This window comes from Aricia agestis, chromosome 5, assembly GCF_905147365.1.
Source record: "Aricia agestis chromosome 5, ilAriAges1.1, whole genome shotgun sequence".
Taxonomy (NCBI): Eukaryota; Metazoa; Arthropoda; class Insecta; order Lepidoptera; family Lycaenidae; genus Aricia; species Aricia agestis.
This window is the reverse complement of record NC_056410.1, coordinates 2,156,398-2,182,608: the sequence shown is the minus strand read 5'-3', so window position 1 is coordinate 2,182,608 and position 26,211 is coordinate 2,156,398. Positions and strand designations below refer to the sequence as shown.

Below are 26,211 nucleotides of genomic sequence, written 5' to 3'. Positions count from 1 at the left end.
CGGAGCCCGGAGGACATGGGTTCGATTCCGTTCACGTTGGAAACATGTTATTTCCAAGTTTGGCTAGATGATAGTGCAGGCTGATCACTTGTAGATTTTCTGAAAAGTAAGATGATCCATGCGCCGGATGGGCATGTAAAAAGTCGGTCTTGCACCAGCTGATCTCTCGCCAGTCGTGTCGGTCTTCCGTCCCACTAGTTTATGAGACTAAAAGTATTTGTGAGTCCTCTTGTGTACGGCGCACACACTTGGGCACTATAAAAAATTACTCCTGCATAACTGGCCTGGATTCAATGAAACCGGTTACCGTCACCGAAACCGGTGTGGTAGTTATTATGTTATCTACTGGTAGTAACTTTAGTATCGAGAATCGGTGAGTCAGATCACATTGACGCTAGTTGTGTACAAAACATTCTCTGTATAGGAATTAGGTGGACACGAGCGGAATATTTCTAGACTTCTATTTATAGTTTAGGTTAAAAAATGTAGACTGTGCGTCGAGGTTATGCAGACAATCGCGTGGAATTCAGACGAATTCCCTTACGAATTGTTTTACAACGAGAGAATTAAATAGAATCCCAAAGTACTGTAGTGTTTTGATAATGATTTTCTCACACATACTTGGATATGAAAATGGTGTATCTCTATTCTATAATCTAACTATACCTATAGTCTTAGATAGGCAGTATAAAGGGAATTATTACTAAGTTTGTTAAATATTTTACTCTTAATATCTATTAACCGATTTGCTACAACTGCTGACCGATTTTGATAAAACTAAACAGAAACATAATAAATATCCCGGGACATTTCCCTTCACATAGGATTATCTCGACCAAAGGACTGGTTTTCACGAAATAGAGACGGAAGACAATATTGTAACTTGTCAGCAATATGTTCATAATCCCCATACTAATATTATTAATGCGAAAATGTGTCTGTCTGTCCGTCTGTCTGTTTATCTGTCTGTCGGTTACCTGTTCACGTTTAAACTGCTTTACCACGTCCGTCAATCCATCTGTCTGTCTGTCTATCCCATTTTGCTGAGTATGGAAATGTTTTGAGTCCCGGGAAAGGATTAAGGATACTTTTAATCCCGGAAAAATGTACGGTTCCCGCGCGATAAACGAACGTTGACGCAACGGAGTTGCAGGCGTCACCTAAGTAATATTATATGTAAAGACAAGTAATCACTCTAGCTTTTCCAATATTCGCAAGTTATCAATGTAAATAATGTTTTAGCATTTTTTTTACATCTCCGGTTTATTCTGTGTGTCTCCTCTCGTGTTATGAATCTATCTATAGGCTATATAATATTAAGCTAAGATCAATTCGAGCGAAGAAACAGAGGAAAATGTGGAAAAAACGGGGAAAATTATATGAAATTGCTTATTATCTTAAGAATTACTCGAGCAATTTTGTTATTTGGCACAAATGAAGAATAGACCACGTGAAGGGACTTGCCTATTTTTTGCGGACCAATGTACGATTCCCTTGAAATTCCTAAATAACGCGGGCGAAGCCGCGTGGAACATCTAGTAATTATATAAATGCGAATGAGTCTGCCTGTAACCTCTTCATGCAAAACCAATTTTGATGAAGATATTATTCCTCTGTGGAATCTATCTTATGATTTTGTGAACTCTGCGAATTAATACACAAAAAAAGTATGTATTTCGGATTTACGAATTTAGTAACATCGGTCTATGAGAGCTTCCGCGTGTCTTTGTCCTAGTGGTAGTTACTTTGTATTGCATTCACAAAACTTACATTATTTTCATTTAGAAAAGAAAAAAAGATCAATATTTATATAGGGACCCTCGTTGGGAATAGTGAATACATTTCATTAACGGTAGATGCAACAGTATCACTGTATCTCCTGTGTCGCCAGGATCGACAGCGGTATCCAACCACGAAAACCCTTTGATATCATCTCAGGGTGCCCGAGGGACACGCTAAAGCTGTCTTGCGGGTGCAACGAATTTAAACAGAAGAAGAGGAGGAGTAGGTTAAGTATAAATCAATGTATGTCAAAAGTTGTTTTTCTTAGAATGTTATAAGTGAAAACATGTAAATGGTCTATTGTTATATTCCTAGAAGTTTTTTATATGTAATTATTGTACTGTTTGTTTTCCTAAATAAATAAAATAAAAATAAAATAATTCCCTGCCCATAAAAAGCGGGAGACATCAGACAGCACAAAGTTGCAATGACCGAAAGTTAACGAACTAAAGGGAAAGCACCACGGGAATAAACGTTAATAATTTTGACTATTAAGCTATAGCTATTGGAATTTGTTGTGTTAGACTGTTGCCAATAATAACTTTGATAACAACGCTTGAAGGCACGGAAGTTCCTAGCGATTGAACGTAAGTCCCGAACACTCGCTCTCAGCGTAGTACCTCCTACTACCTAGGTAGTAAGCCAAGTACGCAGTTCTAGAAACCGCTGAAACGTAACCCGACGCATAGCAATGTGAGCGGTTGAATAATTCCTCACCATATTATGTTTCCTGTTGTTGTTTGTCCACAGTCCACGCCCACTTATCATACAAAATATTATGCAACTTAGTGATAGTGTGATAATAGTTTTGGTGAGATGTATGTTTTACCGATATTGCAATTCGCTTCCGTCGTAACGGAGCTCCGCGGAGATTTCTAAAATTAATCTTGTAAAAATCCTTTGTTGTTTTACGCTTTAAGCTGGTTTCAGACTACGCTACAATATACTAGCGTATTATAGTATACTAGCTGTCCCGGCAAATGTTGTTTTTCCATAAAAAGATTTTCTGTCTGTTTTTTTTTCTATAGACCTCACGGAGCCCGAGACCTTTCCAACAAATGCAAAACCGTGAAAATCGGTTCGTGCGTTCTGGAGTTATAGCGTCAGGAAGGAAAACCCGACTTATTTTTATATATTAGATAAGTTATTATAGCTCATAGCACATGAATATCGCGTACCATACATAGCGTATAGCAAGCCAATAATATAATATGATAGTACAGTACAGTGTGAACGTGTCCATAACTATAAGCTATATACTATATTATTATCATATTACATATTATAATTATGCTATTATACTATAGCGTAGTCTAAAACCAGCTTTAAGGAGGTTCGTAGGATCTCCTTAAATACTATGATAAATTTTCAAATGAGAGGAAATGACTGAAAAAAAAATTTTTTTCTTCATCTTTGGGAGGCTGCCACTGCCCACCCCACCAACGGAGTCGCAGCTGACGGTCGCTAGTATTCATAGTATAAGTCCCTTATTCATTTTACTAAGTTTCGGTTGGGTGGGACTTGGTCATGAAACTCTGTCACTGGCCCCAGGTCTAATCATATTATCTCTATATTCCAAATTTTAAATTTTGGGTTCGCCTGATCAAAAGTTGAGTCGAGCAATATCTAGAAAGTTTTTCCACGATTGTTTGAGCTATATGTTTGTAACAATACGCTGGTACATCGGCTCACGGATGTGATCAATTCCACGGCTCTGTCATTCGGATGTTTACTATTAACACCACTATACTTTACACTGAAAACGCGCCTTTCGACGCATTCAATCATAATTTCGGACATATTATTATTTAAAAAAGTAGTCAAAGAGCGTTTGTGTGCCAAAGCTTATTATAATGATTTCATAGAAGATGGCACATCTTGGGAGTAGGATGGCTTCTTGCAAGGCTACTTCTACATTATTATATTATGACTTACAATTATGTATGGATGTTGACATTGTAAATAATATTAAGTTACAAAATTGTAAGCTTTATTTTGAAAGAATAATTTTTCTCTCACTTTTTTGGTAAAAAGTGGAACCCGTGCGAGTTTCTTACGCCGGTTCTTCTTGCCGGGGTAGTTCCCGAACCGGTGCTACCACCGGTTCGGGAACTACCCCGGTGCCTACGCATCAGGTAGACATTCTGAAAAAATTTGATTCAAATTTACTCAGGAATAAAACATTTTTTATTTATTTATTTTATTTATAACACTGGAAAGCCCTTTTTTCAGCAGTTTCAACATTTTGTCGGAAACCCTATACAAATATCGACACCGGAAATATCACTTAACGTAAGGTACATTTTGGCGAAAATGATTTATATAATATACCTATACTATGGTCTCTTCTAAACTATAAGAATTGATGAATAGCTTTGTCCACACTGCGCAATTTCATCTTCAATTTTCGTCATCATCTTCTTATTCAACTTTCGTTTTACATATTCAATAATTGAATGCGTCAAAATCCACCCGCGTTGGAAAGAAAAGTGTTATAGCGTCGCGGGCATGCCTCACGTCGCACGTGAGGCGTTATAGCGCAGTCAACATCGCAATGTTGACTTCGCTATAACGCATGCCCCTGATGAACAAAAAAAGGCACAGTGTAGAACTGTAGACAAAGCTTATCGTTGTTATCTAATTTAAATTTGGGGGACACTTCGTTCAAAAAATCAAGATGGCACAATAGGCAAAGCCGATTTTTTTTCTAACTTTTCCACTGCTAGGAAGCACTCAAGTATTTTAATTATCGTTTATCGATTGCTGACAAGCTGATAAGATAACCCAGTTTTGGCCAGAAATGGGCCCCGTGTAACTGCAAATATCCAGTCTGTTCTAATCTGAAGTACTGAGATTGTATAGAGTTTAAGTGAATCTAATAAGTAAGTGGAAGCTCTCTGAAGAGCATAGCAGCTGGAGTATTAAGGTATCTTATCTATGATGGCCTTTCTTGATTTAATTGTTATGCAAAGATAATTAATGCTTTAATTTTTATGCTGATTAGATTATGAAAATCAGTCTGGCCCGTGCTAAGTACCTGAAGGACTTGTGTTACGGGTACCAGACAAAGGAAATATATTTAATAATACTCTTATACTATACATATATTTAGGATTTTTATTATATAATACACATATTTAATAGTTAATACTTAATACACATCCATGACCCAGGAACTTTGAAAACTTTTTTTTGTACCGTCGGCGGGATTCGAACCCGCGACCCCCGGCTTGAGCTACCGACAGCCCACCCACTGAGCCACAGAGGTCGTCATCATATTACTAAATACTAATATACAGTGTGTAACAATATACTTTAAATATTTATACAGGGTGTAACAAAAATAAGTGATAATACTTTAGGGTGTGTACGTGTTCCTTGTAGAGAGTTCACTGTGAAAGTAGCAGCGCTGAAAGACAATTTTTTTTTCACTTTTGTATGGGCAAGAGCCCCAGCTGCAGCGCCACGAGTTTCCCCATACAAAAGTGAAAAAAAAATTGGTCTTTCAGCGCTGCTACTTTCACAGTGAACTCTCTACAAGGAACACGTACACACCCTAAAGTATTATCACTTATTTTTGTTACACCCTGTATAAATATAAGTATATTGTTTTGATTTTCTTAAATATAAGTATGTACTATGTAGGTATAATGTATAGCCATTAGGTATGACTATTCACAACTCCGTTGCGCGGGAACCGTAATCTTAATCTATAAACGCTTTCTAAATTATATTCCGCGAGACGGTTCTAAGATTTATTTGACAACGTGTACAAAATAGAAACACGTGAACTACAAATATAAATTCATTAACAAATGAATAATCGCTGACCTTGACACTGAAGCCTGACGACCGACGACCGACGATCGGCAGACGTCAGGGCGTTTACCATTTGACATTTCCCTTTTGGGCCAAAAGAGATAAAAACCTGAGTGCGTAACACGGATTAGCATAAAAGTTATGGTTAATGATAGTAAGTGGATAGTAAATATATTTTAACGAGCTTTTGCCCGCGGCTTCGCTCGCGTTAAGAAGTATTATTATACTTATACAAACTTTCATCCCCTATTTGAACACCTTGGGGTTGGAATTTATCAAAATCCTTTCTTAGCGGATGCCTACGTTATAACAACTACCTGCATGCCAAATTTCAGCCCGATCCGTCCAGTGGTTTGGGCTGTGCGTTGATAGATCACTATGTCAATCAGTCAGTCACCTTTGAGTTTTATATATATAGATGTTTAGAGTCTACTTACACTGAAACGAGAAGAGATACCAGCAATGCAAAACGCAAACGCCAAGCGGTCTTACGCTTTTTTACTCGTTTATCGGATAGTTATAAATGTTTGTAGTTTGAAATAGCTCCGAAACTGCTAGGGCGATTTAAATGAAATTTGGGTCTTAAATCTTAACTGATGCCCAAAATTATTCGCGTGTCCTATCCTATATCACACAGGTCACGTTTTATCGCAACGTAGCGGAAATATAAAAACATCAACAACCTCCTTAATTTGTAAGTCGGTTAAAAATATAAAACTTAGTTGTGTTTACTTTGTTGTTAAGTTTATGTTGAACCAGTTACAACCGGCTGTGTCCAGTTCCGCGGTCGTTCACCTCATCTTTGTTTCTTTAAAGTTTGGCAGCTTTAACCATCGCTAAAACTAGATAGGTATATGAGGAAGAATTTTGATATTCCTCACGTTGAGTGTGGACTATTATTCTTGACCTCTTTTTTTATTAATTTTGAATTATGTACTCATTTAAGATTTTTAAATAAAAAAAATACCTCCATACTATATTATATTTTTTCATTTTAATTCTTTCCGTAAGATCTCGAGAGAATATTATACCCATGAATTTCGAAATTTTACCTTACCGGCCCCTGCGCCCAAAATCTTGGCTACAGCTAGCCTATTTAAAAACTTTATAGTATTTATGTGGATGTGGATTGCGGATCTCTAAAAAGGGCATTAGAAGCATCAAAACAGAGGCTGTTGAAGTAGCACAAGCTTACGCGGAATGACAATGGTCTTGCGAAGGGAAAGTTGCGGCCTACATGTAAGGTTTTGTAATAACCATAACTACGACACAGTGACAACTGACGAATATGATTTAACAACCGAGCCCTTTTCAAATAATAAATAAATAATAGTTAAAAGAAACAAGAAAAAAAAACGCTTTTTTCAAAATTTTTAACAAATCACTGCGTTGTCATTTGCTCTTTAATTCAATCTTTTTCACCAAGAACGTTTGAACACAGAAAAAATCAGGAAAATAGATCAAATAGTTAATGTTGCGTTACCGGCCTTACTGCTCACCTTGGTCTTGACTGAGCAGTTAAAGTAACAGGCAACAGCGGGGCTCAGTATTCATCTGGAAATCTGAACTCCGACAGGTGATAACTGCAACATAAACTAGAACAGTTAAATGTTACAATTTCTGTAACTAGTTCTTCTCTGTAACGTGTTTAAAACATAGTAATGGTACGGTATGAAATAATAAAACACGTTTGTTTCTTAATATTTTTTAGTATTTGTTACATCGGCAACAGAAATACATAACTTGTGAAATTTGCAACTGTCCTACAATGGCGGTTCTTGAAATGTATAGTCTGGTTAAAGACTGACAGGCGGGAACACATCAAAATGTGTCAGAGAGATCAGAGTCCCATTTTTGCCCTTTAGATACGGAACCCTAAAAATACTGTGCGTTCAACACAGTATTTTTGTACATAGAATATGGCCATTTCGTACTTTACCACTACAGCAAATAGACATGAATATCTCTAAGTATAGTTTTTTATTCGTAGACAGGTACATAGGCATCTGTGTGATATTAATTAATTCAAGCGGATTTTAATATTAAAGATAATCTTTAAAGAATCTTTACGAGCCGGCATTGTCTTCAGGTTTTATGACCAATTTACACGTTTTGAGTACCTAAGGATGTGTGAAATCGAAATTGTAACAATTAAAGTATCATCACGGAGGTCATATTGTGAATTGTGACGCTCAAGGTCTGAGATGATGGCTGACATGCGCCGGAGGAACCCTCGCTACTTCGCTGAGGTTTACCTTGCGAATTGCTATTTGCTACATTATTATGTTTATAAAATCCTATGTTCGATTTCAAATCTACACTGAAATCAACTAAAGCATCTTCTTGTGTCCCGCCATTTCATTATTTTTGAAGAACAAGAGATACGCTTAATCCATGATTAACTTTATCCTGTCTCACACTTAGGTCCAATTACACCAACGCCTGTTAGTGTTAACAGCTTGTTAGATTGTCAATTGTCATTTTCTAGAAATTACTTAGTAATATAAAATAGCACTTTTTAAAACGATTTGTTAATTTCGTTGCATTCGGTCTCTTCTTGACAGCTTGGATGTAGTCAAGAGATATATAATATACTACGGTCAGCGCCCTACACTCTGCGGGCTGCGGCTGTTTTGCTATAAAGGTACCTAATAATTATTCGCGATCCTCTCTAAGGGGAGATTTCACCAAAGAAATGGAACGCGTTCAAAGCACTCTGAACCGGTTCAAAACGTATAAACGCGATTATAACATTGTAATGCATTTCACCAGCATAAACTGAACGCGTTCACAGCAAATCCGAGTTTTATCTTTTGAACGCCCAAAGTCCGAAGTTTAACGTTATAAAACCCGTTCAAGCTCTGTCATGGCGGAACGAAAAACATAGACAAAAGAAATGTCAAGATGACAGTTTTGACACATGCGTTTGTTAGTTTATGTATTGTTTCTTGCTATTTCGTAGTTAAATTAACGTGAAAATGCTTTAAAATGACGAAAACATGTAAAATAATCGCGTGACGTCACGTAAACTTAGATTTAATAATCGCGATCAAAAGAAGTTTGTGAAATCCAATCGAAACAAAACGAGATTTACGTCGCAACATGAACGCGTTCAATGGGAACTAAGTTTTATGTGTGTTTGGTGAAATCCCACCTTAAATGTCTGCCAAAATAAAAAAACATAGACAAAAGAAATGTCAAGATGACAGTTTTGACACATGCGTTTGTTAGTTTATGTATTGTTTCTTGCTATTTCGTAGTTAAATTAACGTGAAAATGCTTTAAAATGACGAAAACATGTAAAATAATCGCGTGACGTCACGTAAACTTAGATTTAATAATCGCGATCAAAAGAAGTTTGTGAAATCCAATCGAAACAAAACGAGATTTACGTCGCAGCATGAACGCGTTCAATGGGAACTAAGTTTTATAAAACTAAGTTTTATGTGTGTTTGGTGAAATCCCACCTTAAATGTCTGCCAAATTAAAAAATCCACAATACATTTTTTTGGCCTATCATTAAACAAATTGTCCAAACATCATGTGCAGATAAAAGTTGTTTGATAACAGCCATTAAAATATCATAAACCCTTAGGCGGAAGTGTTCTGTCTAATGACAGCTATTATTTTATACACGTGGTTATAAAAAGTATTTTACGCATACACTAACGGCCGTTCCCAATATTTGATCTATCTTTGGTTTTGCCCTACTAGAGATAGGTTAATAGCTCACATTAGACATTAGAGACATATATTTTATGTCAATTCAATTTTAGCTGCGATCGTTTGTATGTCAAACCAGAGATAGATTAATATTGGGAACGGCCGTAAGGCCTCTTACACACTGCGACTTTTAACAGCGATGCAGTAGCGCGTTTTTGAAACGCGCGATAGCATCGCGACACCAGCGATTTTTGTATCGATACTGTCGCGCGTTAGTATCGATACAGTTGCGCGTGAGCATCGATACACACGCGCGACGTACCATAGATTTTTGCATTGATTTTGCTTCTGCATCGCGACAGCATCGCTACTGTATCGCGACTGTATCGATGCTTAAAGTAGCGCAAGTATGTAAAGGTAGACCATTTGCGACTGCATCTATATATATATATATATATATATATATATATATATATATATATATATATATAAAACTCAAAGGTGACTGACTGACTGATTGACCACTGGACGGATCGGGCTGAAATTTGGCATGCAGGTAGATGTTATGACGTAGGCATCCGCTAAGAAAGGATTTTGATAAATTCCAACCCCTTTTTTTCGAAAGGGTCTAAGCTTCTGGTCTGGTTAAGACCGTGGTAGTTTAATCGTCGCATTCCAACCCCAAGGGGTTCAAATAGGGGATGAAAGTTTGTATATAATAATACTTCTTAACGTGAGCGAAACCGCGAGCAAAAGCTCGTCGCTGATAAAAGTCGCAGTGTGTGAGGCGCCTAACGGCCGTTCCCAATATTTGACCTATCTCTGATTTTGCCCTACTAGAGATAGGAATAGCCCACATTAGACATTAGAGACATATATTTTATGTCAATTGTAAGCTATTCCTATCTCTAGTAGGACAAAACCAGAGATAGATCAAATATTGGGAACGGCCGTAAGAGGATGTATATTAATTTGACATAATATGGATGATGATAGAATATTATACTTTTCTTATGTTCATATAGTGAAACCAAAAATTTCACACACGGAAATGCTCAAAACGAGTCCGGCCTGCGATTAGTCCGACCGTTTCAGCCTCCCTATGCATGGCCCATGGGAAGCCTGAAAAGATAGATCATGAAAAATATCCACAGCCGAATATAAAATCTCCTCCTTTTTGGAAGTCGGTTAAAAGTATGACAACTTCTGCATTCACACAATATTTTAAAATATTTTTCTTTTATTTTATAATATTATTCTTTTGAATTGTAGTAACCTAGCCATATTGTAATGTCTATCGCAGTAAAATGATACCTATTTGGAAGATTCTTCAACTAGAAATTAGAATCTAGATCCAAAAATCGTGTCTTACTAATCTAGGATTTGTTAGGTTCTTAGTTTAGCATACCTGCATGTTATTATCATCCATATATTATTTATTTTCCGTAAGTCCGAAGTCCATAATATGATGCAGTTTATTATATTTTACCTTAACTAATATTTAAACTGGAATGCCCTTGTACTTTAATGGTCTGGTTAGCAAGTTTCAGTGAGCCTTACCATAATATATTGGTCCTTACTAGTTTTAATAGGATTCTATTTGTTTAAGCATTAGCGAACCCTTAGTTTACCAGTTTCCTATAAGAGAACGGTAGAACTAAAGGTAATGTGCTACTGTTGAATTTTCAATTTGAAAAAAAATTCACTGGCTTTACAGCTGAAAGGTTCTTTAGGTCCATTTGCGCCAGGCTTAATGTTAGCCCTTGGTTAAATAATTTTTTACTTCTTTTATTCCTCGTATTTATGAGAAAAAATGCAGAACATTTTGACATAGGATTAGGATTAGGATTAACTTTAAATTGAATTGGTGCAAGTGGTTCTTATAGCCTATAAGACCCACTTGATGCACCCTATAAGCTAAAGGGTTTTTATAGTTATGCGGATATAGTCCCGAATGCGCTGGACTATATACGCATGACTATAAAAAAGCTGGCACGCGTACGTTGGCAAATCCGCATAACTCTAAAAATGCCATTTTAACTTAAAACAACTATAACCATAATTTCCACCATAACTTAACAGTAAAATGATTTCCAAAATTATGTGAAAATTGTGCAAAGATAAACAAAATGACGGACTTTATATCTCTCGTGAGACGGCTAGGGAGCAAGCGGGACAGAAACAGTGTGTATTCTGTGGTGTCGTGCAGTGACCTGACGCCGGGCAGCCTGGAGATCTGGGTGGACCTGCCCGATGAGATCAAGTACGACCCGGCGCTGGCGCCCTTCAAGCAGCTGTATGAGCAACATCATGGTGAGTTCCAGTATTTTCAACCACCAGCAAGATTAGCTTTATTCTAGATAGTAGGTAGTTCTAACAACATAAGAAACGGGGAAGAATAGACATACTTTTAGTGGCAATATAGCGGATTTCCTTTGTCTAACCGTCACATTGTCTTTTCTTCCGTAGAAAGAAACCGCTTCTATGGCGACCATTCTAAGCCTGATGAGTTTCTATTCCTGTTCTATTTCAACCTCTCATCTCATTTCGCCCCAAAATATTTTCAATCCCCAGGGGTAAAATGGGTGTTGGCCCTTTTTACAATCTAACAGTGTTTGCAAGCCTGGTTGGAAGGCGGTATACCTTTTATTTTTCTACTTGAGCTTCGACTTGTGGATTAGGAGTAGTTTCCCAGTTCCCACCATAAGAGGCTACGCAGTTACAAAAGATAAGCGATTATATCGCCTGCGCCATCCATAGACTTGGCTATCTAAGAGTACGGTTACAGGGTCAGTCTGACGTCAGTTCAGTCCATCAGTCTGAGACTGACGCCAGAATAATGAGCGGAAAGTACATAAAAATTGGCGAGTGGGACTCGCGCACGTAGGGTTACGTACCATGTTGCGGTAGGTTCTATCGTACCTGCAACTCGTGCCTTAAGAGGATTCCACACCGCCCTTTTTTCCATACAAACGTTGTCCCCTGTTTCCTCCCTGGATAATGCTAGTAGAGTTATAATTTTTTTCCTGAATATCTACGGCCACTAATACAATGTCCCTATGTTTTCTTTTTTTTCATCAAGTTTTGGAGAAGGAATCAGGGGACAACGAATCGTTGATTTTCTGGATTTTCTGCAGTTGTCTCTATCGCGTTCTGCGGTATAGGCTTGAGGTAAGGGAGACAGCTATAGATATTACACGTACTTTTTTTTCATATCTCTAGCCGCTGTTGTATCCTCTTAAGCGATGAGTGGAGCACCATGGGGTTTTAGTGGGTAGACTACAGGAGTCCCACATACCCCGGCCGATATCCCCAATTAGCCGGAGATGCGTAAAGCATGCGTAAACCATGTTAAAAAAAGGGTTCCGTACCATTATAGGGCAAAAGTGTTTTTTGTATGGGAGCTCCCCACGAAGCTAAAACAAAGAGCTTCATTTAGCCCCCCTTAATTTTTTTTTATTTAAGTATTATTATAAAATATTAAAGTACTTACACATTTAATTAAGGACTTTGAGCAAAAAAGGCCAAAAAAAATTAGTTTGTTGTATGGGAGCCCTTAAATATTAATTTTATTTTGTATTTAGTATTTGTTGTTATAGCAGCAACAGATATACACAGTCTGTGAAAAATTCAGAATTCTAGCTGTAGCGGTGCTTGAGTTACAGCCTGGAGACATACGGACAGACGGACAGACATCGAAGTCTCAGTAATAGGGCCCCGTTTTTACCCATTGGGTACGGAACCCTAATAAAAAAATGATCAGTTCGTCCGCGTCAATCAAACGATCTGTCTGGATCAGACTGATGGACGGAACTGATGCCTGAATGACCATGTAAGTTAAATCTAACAATACTATCAGAGAAATTGATTCAGAATAAGAGAATAGCAGACTTGTTATTAGAGGGCAGATCATGACTCTTGACTAACATTTTGCAAGATTAATAAACAACGTAGGTCTTCTAATTGCTTGTGAATCAGTTTTTATGATAGTATTGCCTAAGTACCTATTCAGCTAATTTAGTTCTTTAAACAGGTAAGCTGGAGTCGTCAGACACGAAGTCGTGTGAGCACCTCACGCAGATCCTGGACGTCAACGGCGACAAACCCAAACATCAAGACAGCGAGAAGAACGCAGGCAAAGGGTGAGCAAAGAATTCCTTTATGGTAGAACTTTTTTTTCGTGAGTTCAAAAATTTTATATAGATTAACAAATACGGATCCGCTATTTTTTGCCAAAGATACCCACCGATGACCGAAGGAGCAAATCCTGTGCGTCATTTCAAGATTCTACAACTTAAGGCTTTGGTCTGTGCGTTGATTTATAATTATGCTGATTTTCCCTTTCTAAGCATCACAAATACTTTTTTCTAATCGCTCCAATACTTTAATCAACGTAACGCATTCGATCTTTTCAGATTGCTGGACCAAGAATTGCCATCAGTCGAGGAGGCCAAATCCGTTTCGCCGAGAAGGAAACAGGTAAGAGGTGATAAATTATAATGAACTTTGTTAGCGAAGTATCATTTATATTCAGATAACTGGTTTGGTCGCTAGCAGGACCCAATTAAGTAGCAACATAAAGTTTAAGTTAACACCATACACCTGATTAAGAGAGCATTCTAAAATAACGCAAGCTATCTTTGTGCCCTACTTTATTCAGAATTCGGGGGACATATTTTGTTATCGTGTTCTTGTGATTAGTATTACTAATCGTAATCGCAGCAGCCAGCCAGCAGCAAAAAACCAGCTCAGACCACTATTACGAACTAAGTGACAACTAAATATCACTAGAAACATACCTCATTTAGATCAAGACGTAAATAGTCATTTTGACTTTGATATAGTCGGGTGACTATGACACTCATATCCAGCTCTGTCATTCTTCCCAGGTGGATCAAACGCTCCGCATCCTGAAGCTGACGGTGCTGACGGCGTGCTGGGTGCTGCTGACCGTCTCCCTGCTGCTCAACCGCGAGAAGCACGATGTGGTGCTGCACACCTCCGTCAGTCCAGAGGAGATCAAAGGTCAGTGAGGTATAAGTTGAAAAATTTCAGATCTCGTTGTCCGAATAACTTTTTTTGCCGAGTAAATGTTTTAAGCATTTCGGGGGATGGGGGTATGGGGATCCGCTAGTGTGGGTCTCTGCTGCGTCCGAAGATGGTGGTGGACGGAGCCCCTACCCACTAAAAACTCGGCGGTACTCAGCTATGCGCATTGGGCGGGCCGCGGGATCGCGTGAGCCTACACCACGTCGAGTTGTCTCATTGTCTGAATACTTGAGTGCGCTTGTCGCTGTACTGTTGATGTTTCGAGTTGCTTTACCTCTGTGAACTTAATACGAGTTGCCATCCACCCACTACATAATAATTGATATTTGAATGGCATCGATGCAACGTTTTTAGAGGAGGTAGTTGTCTGCGTCACCATGAGTAGTGCCGAGAGTTCGCTTACAGCACAGATAAAACTTCAGGTAAAGTGACACGTCATGCCTTTTATAAAATTAGTGGGCTAGTGGGCAAACGGGTCACCTGATAGAAAGCAACTACCGTCGTCCATAGACACTCGCAACATCAGAAGTGTTGAAGATGCGTTGCCTTCATGAAAAACTCTGAAAATTTAATACAGCGTTACCGCGACCGTGAAGTTTATTCTCAATAGACTGTTGAACCTTCGTAAACAATAAGTAACGTGCGTCACACACTGAAGCAAATTGAGAAAATCGAACTCTTAATTTTACGTCGGCATAGTCCCATTAATGTTATTGTACCTTGGAGTATTTGTTAAAGACTAGATTTTATGCGCAGTTTTGCCCGCGTAATTTAGGAATTTCACGGAAACCGTACACTCTTCCGCAAAACTGGCATATCCTTCACGTGGTCTATACTTCATCTGTGCCAAATAACATAAAAATTGCTCCAGTAGTAATTCTTGAGATACATAAACAATTTCAAATAATTATCCGCGTTTTTTCCACAATTTCCTCTGTTTCTGCGTTCTAAATACAACTGAAACTTCAAACTATGTTAGTACATCACACATTATCTCATAACTTTAGTTAAAAAAATGATTAGGATTGATGAGGCATTGAAACTATGATAAAATGAGCCTTTCCTATTTAACATGAACCTCTATCCAATGCCTTACCAAACCATCAAGATTATCAGTTAGAATGCCCTAGAAACCCTTAGAATGCTGTTATTACTACTTCTGACACGCTGCATCAATGACGCCACTCTTTTTCTTATTATGGCGGTAAAGCCATCAGTGCGCATTTCTGCAAACATGCCTGAGGCACTACAGTACCTTGGCAGTCCTAACAGCATTCTAAAGATATTATGAACAAGAAGAGTATTTATCGCGCGCTAGGTACATAATAATAATAATAATAATCATTTATTTCAAGTATCCGAGACTCATATACGTACAAGATCAAAAAATTACAAACAAAAGTCACTTAAGCATACTTACATAATATTTAAATAATAATTATTTTGGTCTGTATTCTGCATGCATGCGACAGCAGTGACTGATATACGGGTTATCAGGGCGTTCACAGAGCGCGGCCAGCATGCCGTTGGAGCCCCCCCGCATGCGCCGCATCAGTGACGACGTTCGCCTGCGCATTGTGGCAAAGAAACAGTCCACTCGTGCGCACGCGAACATCGCCGAAGCGCTGCACCAGCGGGGGAGCCCCACCAGCATCCTGAACGCGTTATTATATTGGACGCGAAGGGCGCTGTAGGCTCTTTGCGTATATGCTGCCCAGAGGCTGCAAGTGTAGAAGGATGTACAAAAGGCTCTAAACAACGTCATTTTTACTTCTAACGAGCATCTCGCAAACCTCCTGACAACCATGTTCGCCCTAACCGACAGCGCCCTTCGCTCCCTTTCGATATCAGGGTACAGCTCGCCCATAGATTGCATGTGTAAACTGGCAGTAAGCTTTAATTAAAGTCACTTTTACCTCATTAGAGCATCTTGCGAATCTACGAGCTTGTTCTCACGTACGGCCAACGCTCTTGGGAGCCAATCTCAATTCTACATCTTCAGCAAGCGTGTCAGTTACACAATGACCCAGGTATTTAAATTTATGGACTCTAGCAAGTGGAACTTCGTTCAGAAAAACGGGTGGTATTGTGCTAATTTTATGTTCACGGGGTTGGAAAACAAGTAGTTCATTTTTCTTAGAGAACTTATAGTCCTCTAAGAAAAATCAACTATCAGTCCAATTAGTATAGTAAGTTCACCTCGAAATTCGAGATACCCAGCTGTAATTCTGTAAATATTTGTATATTGGCACCTTAAATGTTGTCTCAAAAGTCAAAACCTACAGATGGTAGGGTAGGTAGGTAGGGTGTGCGCAACTATTAAATTTCAAGGTCAAAAGGTCACAAAAATCGGTTTTTAGCACTTATTTTGAAAATATTTCATTTTATTTTAGTTTGGGTTGCGCACACCCTACCATATATTATGTAGGTTTTGAGACAACATTTAGTGTGCCAATATACAAATATTTACAGACTTTCAGCTGGGTATCTCGAATTCCGAGGTTCCTACCTAATTTAAGCCTAATTTGACTAGACCATTATACCTGAGTCCTTGTGCCTCGGCATACGCTTGACACTTGCCTAGTAGTTTTCTGAGGCCACTGATCGAGGGACTGAGCAACACCATGTTATCAGCATAATATGTTTGTTGTCTTAGCTTAATAATATACAGGATGCAATTAAACCTTCCTGCCAAATTTTAATAATTTATATATAGATACTTGTAATAAATAAAAATACACGTATTTTTTCTTTTACTCACTACTAAAATATTGAGAAATAGCTTCCGAAAATTATCCTAAAAAACACTACAATTAATGGACACTACACGCGTCGCCCGCGTGTAACGTAACCCCGCGCGCGCGCCTCCTCCCGCGTCACCCCCGCTCATACCCACCGCCGCGAGTGACCGTTCTGCAACGATTTTAAATTGGATAAAATATGTCATTAAAATAAAAATAACACCCAATTTTTAGTTAAATGGAGTTTCCTAATGATACTTAAGCCCTGGAAAAAATTGGCAGGAAGGTTTAATTGCACCCTGTAGGCTGTGTAGCTTGAAGCCTTCCTCGATAAATGGGCTATCTAACACTGAAAGAATTTTTCAAATCAGACCAGTAGTTCCTGAGATTAGCGCGTTCAAACAAACAAACAAACTCTTAAGCTTTTTAATATTAGTGTAGATGATCTTCATTGAACAGTATTAAGCATATTCGCACAACGCATTATAACAAAATTGCCAAGTCAGCTAGTGTGTATAAATAAAAACCTAACTACTTAGATATAGGTATTTGACGCGAACATAATCCTTGATCAAGCTCAAATGCTACAAGAAACAGATATATTATGCCCTAGTTAAACAATAGTGCCTAATATATTTTGTAGAGTTAAACCGTACGGAATTTAATATTGATTATAATACATACTAATATTATGAACGCGAAAGTGTGTCTGTCTGTTACCTCTTCGCTTCATCGCTGAACTTATTTCGATAAAGTTTGGTATGGAGATACTTTGAGTCCCTGGTAAGGACTAGGCCCTAGGGTAAGGACTTCATCCCGAAAATATCATCATCAGTAATCATGGATTATATTGTATTTCTGTTGCGGCTATAACAACAAATACTAAAAACTCCTCCCATACAACAAACTTGATTTTTTTGACATTTTTTGCTCGATATAAATGATGGCAACAAATCTAACTATCTAGTATATTCTACTACCATGAGAGGCACCTGAAATATTCACAGAATACTCAATTGTTTATATACTTTAATATTTAATAATAAAATTTTAATAAAAATAATTAAGGGGGCTCCCATACAAAAAACATAATTTTTTCCTATCTTTGTTCTATAATGGTACGGAACCCTTCGTGCGCGGGTCCAACTCACACTTGGCCGATTTTTTTTTCTTTTAATTTAAGGACGTTTTATCCGTCCGTCCGTATTTAATATTATCCGTGTTTTCGCGAAAACCCTAGAATTTTCGTAAAAATTCGATTTATCAAATCATCCTACGACATATATAAAATTCAAAGGTGACTGACTGACTGATTGACATAGTGATCTATCAACGCACATCCCAAACCACTGGACGGATCGGGCTGAAATTTGGCATGCAGGTAGATGTTATGACGCAGGCATCCGCTAAGAAAGGATTTTGATAAATTCCAATCCTAAGGGGTTCAAATAGGGGATGAAAGTTTGTATATAATAATTATACTTCTTATTTCTTAACGCGAGCGAAGCCGTGGGCAAAAGCTCGTAGTATTATATTTTTAAAGAACTATTCGATATTTATTATTATTGAAAAAAAAATTGTTGTTATTTGAGTACCGCAAATGGCGGCCAAGAAAAATCCCAAATCGTACAAAGAAATTGATAAGCAGTTTTTAGCCGTTTATCTTTGATACAAAGTTCCCAATTCTGACGAATTCTCAAAAATTGTAACACTTCCGGCAAACATTAGGTACGTATGATAAATGGAAATTTTAAAATGAATTATTTCACGTAACTTGTCGGTAAGGTACTATCAGAGAGATTCAAAGATTCTGACCTAAATTCGAAATATATAGTAGAATAAAACATCCCGCATCGATTGGTACCAAAAATCAATAGGTACCATCGAGGAAGTTGATTCCTATGCAAATCGGGGACCTAAGTAGTTTGGTGAAACCCAGCTGACAGATCACAATTAACATTGAATTGACATATTCGACCAAATAACGTTGGTCTGTCAATTGCATAGGAATCAACTTCCTCGATGGTACCTATTGATTTTTGGTACCAATCGATGCGGGATGTTTTATTCTACTATATATTTCGAATTTAGGTCAGAATCTTTGAATTTATAAATATTACTAGCGACCCGCCCCGGCGTCGCACGGTTATAAACACCGTTATCCTTGAAACCATCAAATGAGCCCGTCAAAATGAGCAACTTTTTCTATGAGAACAATGCTAGGAACTCAAAAAAATCCGTCTTCATACCCATACAAATTGCCGATCCGGGCATTTTTTTGAGTTCCCAGCATTGTTCTCATAGAAAAGGTTGTTCATTTTGACGGGCTCATTTGATGGTTCAAGGATAACGGTGTTTACACTAACACACTGTATAGCCACTGAAAAAATGATTAAAATCGATAGTCTATGATCCTTCACATGGTCTACTTCTTATCTGTGCACAATAACATAAAAATTGCTTCAGTAGTTCGCGAGATAAGCCTTTTCAAATAATTTCCCCCGTTTTTTCCACATTCTCCTATTAGTCAGCGTGATAAAATATAGCTTTCCTCAAAAAATTTCCTATCTAACACTGAAATAATTTTTCATATCGGACCAGTAGTTTCTGAGATTAGCGCGTTCAAGTTAGCCCTTTCAAATAATTTTCCCCGTTTTTTCCACATTTTCCTCTATTTCTTCGCTCCTATTAGTCCTTAGCATGATAAAATATAACCTTTCTCGATAATCTAGGGCTATCTAACACTGAAAAAATCATCAAAATCCGTTGCGTAGTTTTAAAGACTAAAAGGAACGAAGGGACATGAGGGAAAAAAAGCGACTTTGTTTTATAATATATTGTATAGATATACATTACTCGTATACATCCTTAAGCAAACCTTGTAACTTACCTACTTCATCATCAGGCTATAAGTATCTGGCTATACATAAAATCTACATTTTTTGATTTTAAATCATTTTTTCGATCCTAAACCCTCAATTTATGCAAAAAATGAAAATTTCATAATTGTTACTTACCCATTTCATCCACACATGGAGGAGGTGTTATGTTCGTTTTTTTATGTTCAACGATTATTCCGCCGTTTGTGAACCGATTTTACAAAATTTTTCTTTTGGTGTAGAGTTTATCATCCCAATTTGGTACCATATTGTTAAAAGTGGTGACCTGATGACGGGATCCATAAGAAATCGAAGGAACTCCTCAAAATTTATATGGAAACAAATGGTGACTTCGGTTTCGTGAGATATAGTATTCTAAGCATATTATGCTACCAACGAGTAAGATTTTGCACCAATTTATAACATGGCTCGGAAGGTGCTGAGAGAACCCCTGACTCTTTATAGATATACAAGTTTGGGAGTTTCGACGTTGTTTTAAGAACGGAAAGCATATGCTATCATGCAAATTACATTTATCATCATCATCATCACTACCATAAACGATTACAGAACCATGTTTCTCTTAGTCTTTTATTATATATCACTTAAACCGCGGGTAACACCGCGGGGCACAGCTAGTAGAAGAATAAACAATGTCTCACTCCTCACTCACGACTAGCGACAGCGTTTATTGTTGTGTAATTCGCAGCAAATTACTATTGTTGTTAAAACTGTGATAATTGATCATGTCAATGATAATATCGGCAGAGAATATCAACTAGAATCTCCTTCAGCACGAATCATAGCATGAAATAACGCGTGTTATTTTTTGCCATGTGTAGTAGTCGGAACCTTCAACGAAGTGGGAATTTAAGGAATACGAGTATGGAACCCAAGGCGACTGCTATAATATTTAAATAGCCTATCATTTCTCTCACGATGAACACGTATCTGATGATACCCATCAAGTTTAACAAAACCTTTGCATGTGATGTGGATGATTTAAACAGTACTTTCAGAGCGAAGTAACCTATTCAGAATGTCCGCATCCAAACACATATGGCATTCTGGCAACATGCAGGTCGGCCTAGTCCTGAGGAACGACTACGTTGAGTTGACGCCTTGATAATTTGGCTGCAGCGATATCGATTTTTCTCAACAATGACTAAAGCTAAGACATTAAAGTTCATTATCAGTATTCACCATTTATGTTTGAATTACCCATAGCATAACACGATTGGTCAACTTTTATAACATAGAATAATTAATCAAATAAACCTCTTTAAAAACACGGATTCTAATTTTGCCTCCTCTGTTGGTAAAATTAGAATCCCTGTGATTTAAGCTTCCAAAATTTGTACATAGATTAGTTCCAGCATGCAATATAATTTACCCATAGTTTATATGAAATTTATGGTTTTTAAATTACGCGACAAAAACCATTTTATCGCTTACGCCCTTTCCATTTCTTGTTTTCTAGGAGAGGCCGTCTCATAGAAAACAAGCGATCTAAAACATATCCAAAACGATTTTTTACGTAGGCCAATACGTCTGGAACCAACCATGTGCGGTTTTCCTCACGACACGATTTTCCTTCACCATACGAACGTCCGGATTATGTGCTTGAAATCTGAAAATGTTTCATTGGTATACAGTATACACGCCTCCACCCGGGAACGAAAAAGCACCCTCTCGTGTGCGAACCAAAAGTCTACCCACTAGGCCACGGACGCTGTTCCTAAGTTCAAACTTCAAAGCAGTAAAAACTATGTAAGAACATTTTCCAAGTTAACTTGTGAAAGTATCTTTTAGCAGTTTATATTTTATGTCCAAAGCAAGGCAACTTTATTTTTATAAGTTGCGGTCGCGAACTAAATTTAAATACATCCTTGGAAGTGATTTGTGTTACCATAATAAATACAAATCACGTTTTTGCCTTGTTACGGTTTTTTTTTATGAAATAAGGGGGCAAACGTGCAAACGGGTCACCTGTTGGAAAGCAACTTCCGTCGTCCATGGACACTCGCAACATTAAAAGAGCTGCAAGAGGCCTTTTAAGAAGGAAAAGGGGAGGGTAAGGAAGGGAATAGGGAAGGGTAGGGAAGTGAATAGGGTAGGGGATTAGGCCTCCGGTAAACTCACTCACTCTGCGAAACACGCCGGTTTTCTGTGAGCCCGTGGTATTTCTCCGGTCGAGCCGGCCCATTCGTGCCGAAGCATGGGTCTACCACTTGAATTTTTTGTTTGTTATTCCTTATAGCTTGAAGAAATTGGATTTTACTTTTCGACTTATTGGAGGTCTATTACAATAATGATCAGCTAGGCTCAGTAGCCAAGCTGATCATTATTGTAAGTTTTACCTTCAGAAACATTAAAACTACTCGTAAGGCTACGACACATACAGACAAATATAAAAAACATGCGTAAAAAAATCTTAGCTTTAAAAATGACAAAACAGACGCTAAGTCGTGTTTATTTAATTTCAGACTACTTCCTGAAATCCACAGTGGAGGAGTGCTCGCTTCGCATCTCGGTGTCGGGGCCGTTCGTGGACAGCGCCAGCAACGCGACAGAGCTGCTGGAGATCTGGCTGCAGAGGACCGACCGAGACTACCAACAGGTGACCGACTGTGATTCTTCATGCATCTTCTCAAAATACCTTCACTTGATACTGTTAAATGACTCGCACACCGATTCCTAAGATGATTCAATCAAAATCAGGCCAGATACGCAGTAATTTTGTATAGCCAAATGTATGCTTGCTACACTGGAGCACTCTCTTTTTCTTGACTTTCGTAATCCAGTGGACAGTGGGATGAAACCATCGGCGAGAGATTAGGCGTAGGATCAAAATTCTACATGCTCATCCAATGCATGGATCATTATGCCACTCAACGGAATAGCCTGCGGTATCCTCATCAGATTAAGAACCTTAAATAATTTTTCAACCCAGGAATCAAAGTTAAACGGATCATTCAGTTGTTATGGGTGCATATAAAACAGCAGACAGCTGCACTAACAACAGCAAAATCACACACGTGTTACGATGTTTCATGTTTGTGTTATGAAGTTAGTACTGTAGTAAGTTGTGTATACTACAGGCACAGCTGTTCCGGAGATTATTGAAAGATATCGCGATTATATCGTTGTAATAACTGACAAATATTTACCGAGTAAGATACACATACGCTATACAGATATATCAGACGCGGTGCCAATCAAATTTTATTACACTAGGACATTATGCTTTATCTAGATAAACATTGCATTCTTCGTTGCATAATGCTGTTTTAATCTTTGTAAACTACCTTATAATCTTGGAGACACGTAAAGTATACCATCTGTAATCTAAGTCGAAATAACAGTAATTGCAGAAAGAAAAAATGTTTTATTTAAAATTTAAATTAGGTTTGTTTGTTTATTTATATTGTTAAGAAGCCTATGAGATGCCTGATGTTTGTGTACTGTATTTAGTTTTTTCAGCAGGAATAAAATTAAAGTATATTTTACGCTCTGTCAGATACAGCCTACACACCACTTAACCTAATGCTTCTTCCAGAACTCGTCATCATGGACGGTCCACCTCCAGCCCAACACAGAGATCGACTTCGCCCCCAGTGCCACGCTAACACAGCTGCTCAAACTTGGAAAACATCCGGTGTTGAAAAAAGAGGACGGAGTTTTGAAATCAGAAGTGGTCCCATCGAGAAGAACTTCGGAACATCCAGTTATAGAAACCAGTGAAAATGAAACGAATGGTAAGTTGGGAACTTTCATTATTTACTTAAAAATTCCTAATACGCGAAAAGTTTGATATTACCTAGTAAACTAGCTAAACCAGTTAAAAATAAAAACGCTGTTATATGCCTGAAATTTTAGTTAACCTCTTATTTTGAAATAGAGGAAAATTTAACAAGATCCCTTTGGTAAAACCCACGGTACTATAAACATAATATCCAACTGCTGTTGTAAATGGCAAACATGAAAGAGTCATGGGCAAACAGAACACTAAAGATTTCAGAACAAATCCTGATATTTCCTCTGAAGGTTCACTCAGGATTTAAGAGAATATCTCGATAAGTAAAGCCTAACTTCATGAGCGTTAGGGAGGGCGACGCTGGGCGACCGGATAAAATGTTTTTTTTATTAGCACGAAGAAATATTGCCCTGGGCGCTGGTAGTGCTAAAACCGGCACTGCCTTATTTCTAATGTCTGGTGATAAGGTTCTAGTGTGAGCCTGCGCATGCGCACGTCGAGCGGTCGGCCTGTGCCGCTGACGGTGAGCTACGCGCTCGACCCGCTGTCGGCGGAAGACGGCATCATCTACGCCGTGGTGCTGCTGCTAGTGCTGTACGTGCTCATCATATTTGAGGTATGTCCCTGAAGATGTATACAAGTATACCTGTATACTACTACATCAGCGTATCTGTATAATTCTACATCAGCGTCTTTCTGAAGCTGAACTCCTATATCATTTGATGATAATAATTCATGATTTACGACCAGCTAAAAGGAGACTACCGGGTGTCAAGATTTTGTAGCAAGACGACGAAATCAACAATTATTTATTTCCATCGTCAAAACAATAATTAGGTATCTTATAGATATCAGTTTCTCTAATGAGTTATAAGGAGCGGAAACCAGCAAGAGCCTGAGGCATAAGCTGATGGGAAGTTCAATCAGTCATCCGTCCTTGCGTTGCCAGCAAGCATTCCTATCAGATTAATTAAAATGTTTACAGTATTTTCCAGATAGTCAACCGGACTATAGCAGCACTCCTCTCATCGTCGTTGGGCATCGCTGTGCTGGCTCTGAGCGGGGAGCGGCCGTCTCTCCCGGAACTCATGTCGTGGCTGGACATTGAGACCCTGCTGCTGCTCTTCAGCATGATGATCCTGGTGGCCATACTGGCAGAAACGGGACTGTTTGATTATCTGGCTGTGGTTGCTTTCGAGGTTGGTTTTTTGAAATACCTTTTTCTCTTTTATTTAAATTCCATTTTTTTTTTTTGGAAAATAAGTATTTTAGTAGACAAGGTATTTTGTTGCATAAACTGGCAGTTAAGTGGTTTAGCAAAGACAAAAAAACCTCATGTAAATAACATGAAGTTAGAAAATTATGATTAATCACTCCAAATTTCGATTGTTATTTGTTTTCCAGGTGACAGGCGGTCGCACGTGGCCGCTGATCAACTGCCTGTGCCTGTTCACGGCGGTGTTCTCTACCTTCCTCGACAACGTCACCACCGTGCTGCTCATGACGCCTGTTACCATCAGGTAGACCTTGAAACTTGCTATTTTAAAGGCGTATTTCCCTTAGGCCTTTTGCTTTAGAATCTTAGTCTTAGTCTGTTCTTGGTCTAGATTCTAGACTAAGAAAGCATTTTCCAACATTGCACTCCTTAGGGGGTCAAACAGGGGATCAATGTTTATACTCGTATGCTATTTGACGCTGTTGAAGCCGTGGGAAAAACTTACTTACGCTTGAATAACACAATTCGAAACTACACGTGTTTGTCATAATATTAGAACCACCGATACCGATACACGCATTATACCAATAGACAAAATTAACACCCTTCTGTTCGTAGCAATTAGCAGTCGTATTTACTATTTACCACGCCTTATTAAACTGGAGTACCGTACTTGAGTGCTCATAGCACAAACTTTTTCTATGGAGTGATTTATCTGCTACGATAGTTCTCACAACAGCTGTTTAGTAATCCATACTAATATTATGAATGGAAAAGTATAAATAAATAAATAAATAAAAAATCTGTTTATTTCCAGTAACAAAAGCCAAACACAACACTTATACAATACTTATGATGGTAATCTCATGAGAGATTTTATACAAAAGTAAGGAGTTGCTTATTCTATATAATAGCACACTAATATAAATTGTTAGTTGTGACAGAATACAATATTATAATAGCTATGACAACTTTCTATGGTATGTTATCTCTACCTTAAATATGATTACATTTACATTACTACTCTAGGAAATGACAATTTTAATTACAGATGTTTTGCATAAAATACTGTTTTAATAAGTTTCGTATTTGATGCCTTGGCTTATTTAGTAACTTAAATACTAGTTGTTTTGGTAGACTGTTTAGTATTTTAGGTAGTACACAGCTCCAGACCCTTTCCCCATATTCATTTATGCATATACTTAGGTACTTCATACAATGGTAATTTGGTCAGTGTTCGTAAATTGGCAGAGCGTGTTCTTACATTTAATTTATGCAAATTATTACTGTACTCGGTTACAATTG

At 38.0% G+C, this 26,211-nt stretch overlaps 1 protein-coding gene across 2 annotated transcripts in view; it reads left to right on the top strand.

Annotated features, from left to right (window-relative positions):
- The window catches only part of LOC121727331 (P protein-like), a 43,114-nt gene that overhangs the window by 8,793 nt on the left and 8,110 nt on the right, over positions 1-26,211 (top strand). The window contains exons 4-12 of one of the 2 annotated variants that reach the window (XM_042115106.1): positions 11,474-11,577; positions 13,298-13,406; positions 13,680-13,743; positions 14,154-14,289; positions 22,420-22,553; positions 23,493-23,691; positions 24,158-24,306; positions 24,686-24,889; positions 25,095-25,210. In XM_042115106.1, the coding sequence (XP_041971040.1) occupies positions 11,474-11,577; positions 13,298-13,406; positions 13,680-13,743; positions 14,154-14,289; positions 22,420-22,553; positions 23,493-23,691; positions 24,158-24,306; positions 24,686-24,889; positions 25,095-25,210 (1,215 nt within the window). Of the gene's footprint in view, positions 1-11,346; positions 11,578-13,297; positions 13,407-13,679; positions 13,744-14,153; positions 14,290-22,419; positions 22,554-23,492; positions 23,692-24,157; positions 24,307-24,685; positions 24,890-25,094; positions 25,211-26,211 lie in introns of both variants that reach the window. The other variant, XM_042115105.1, reaches the window with a different exon arrangement.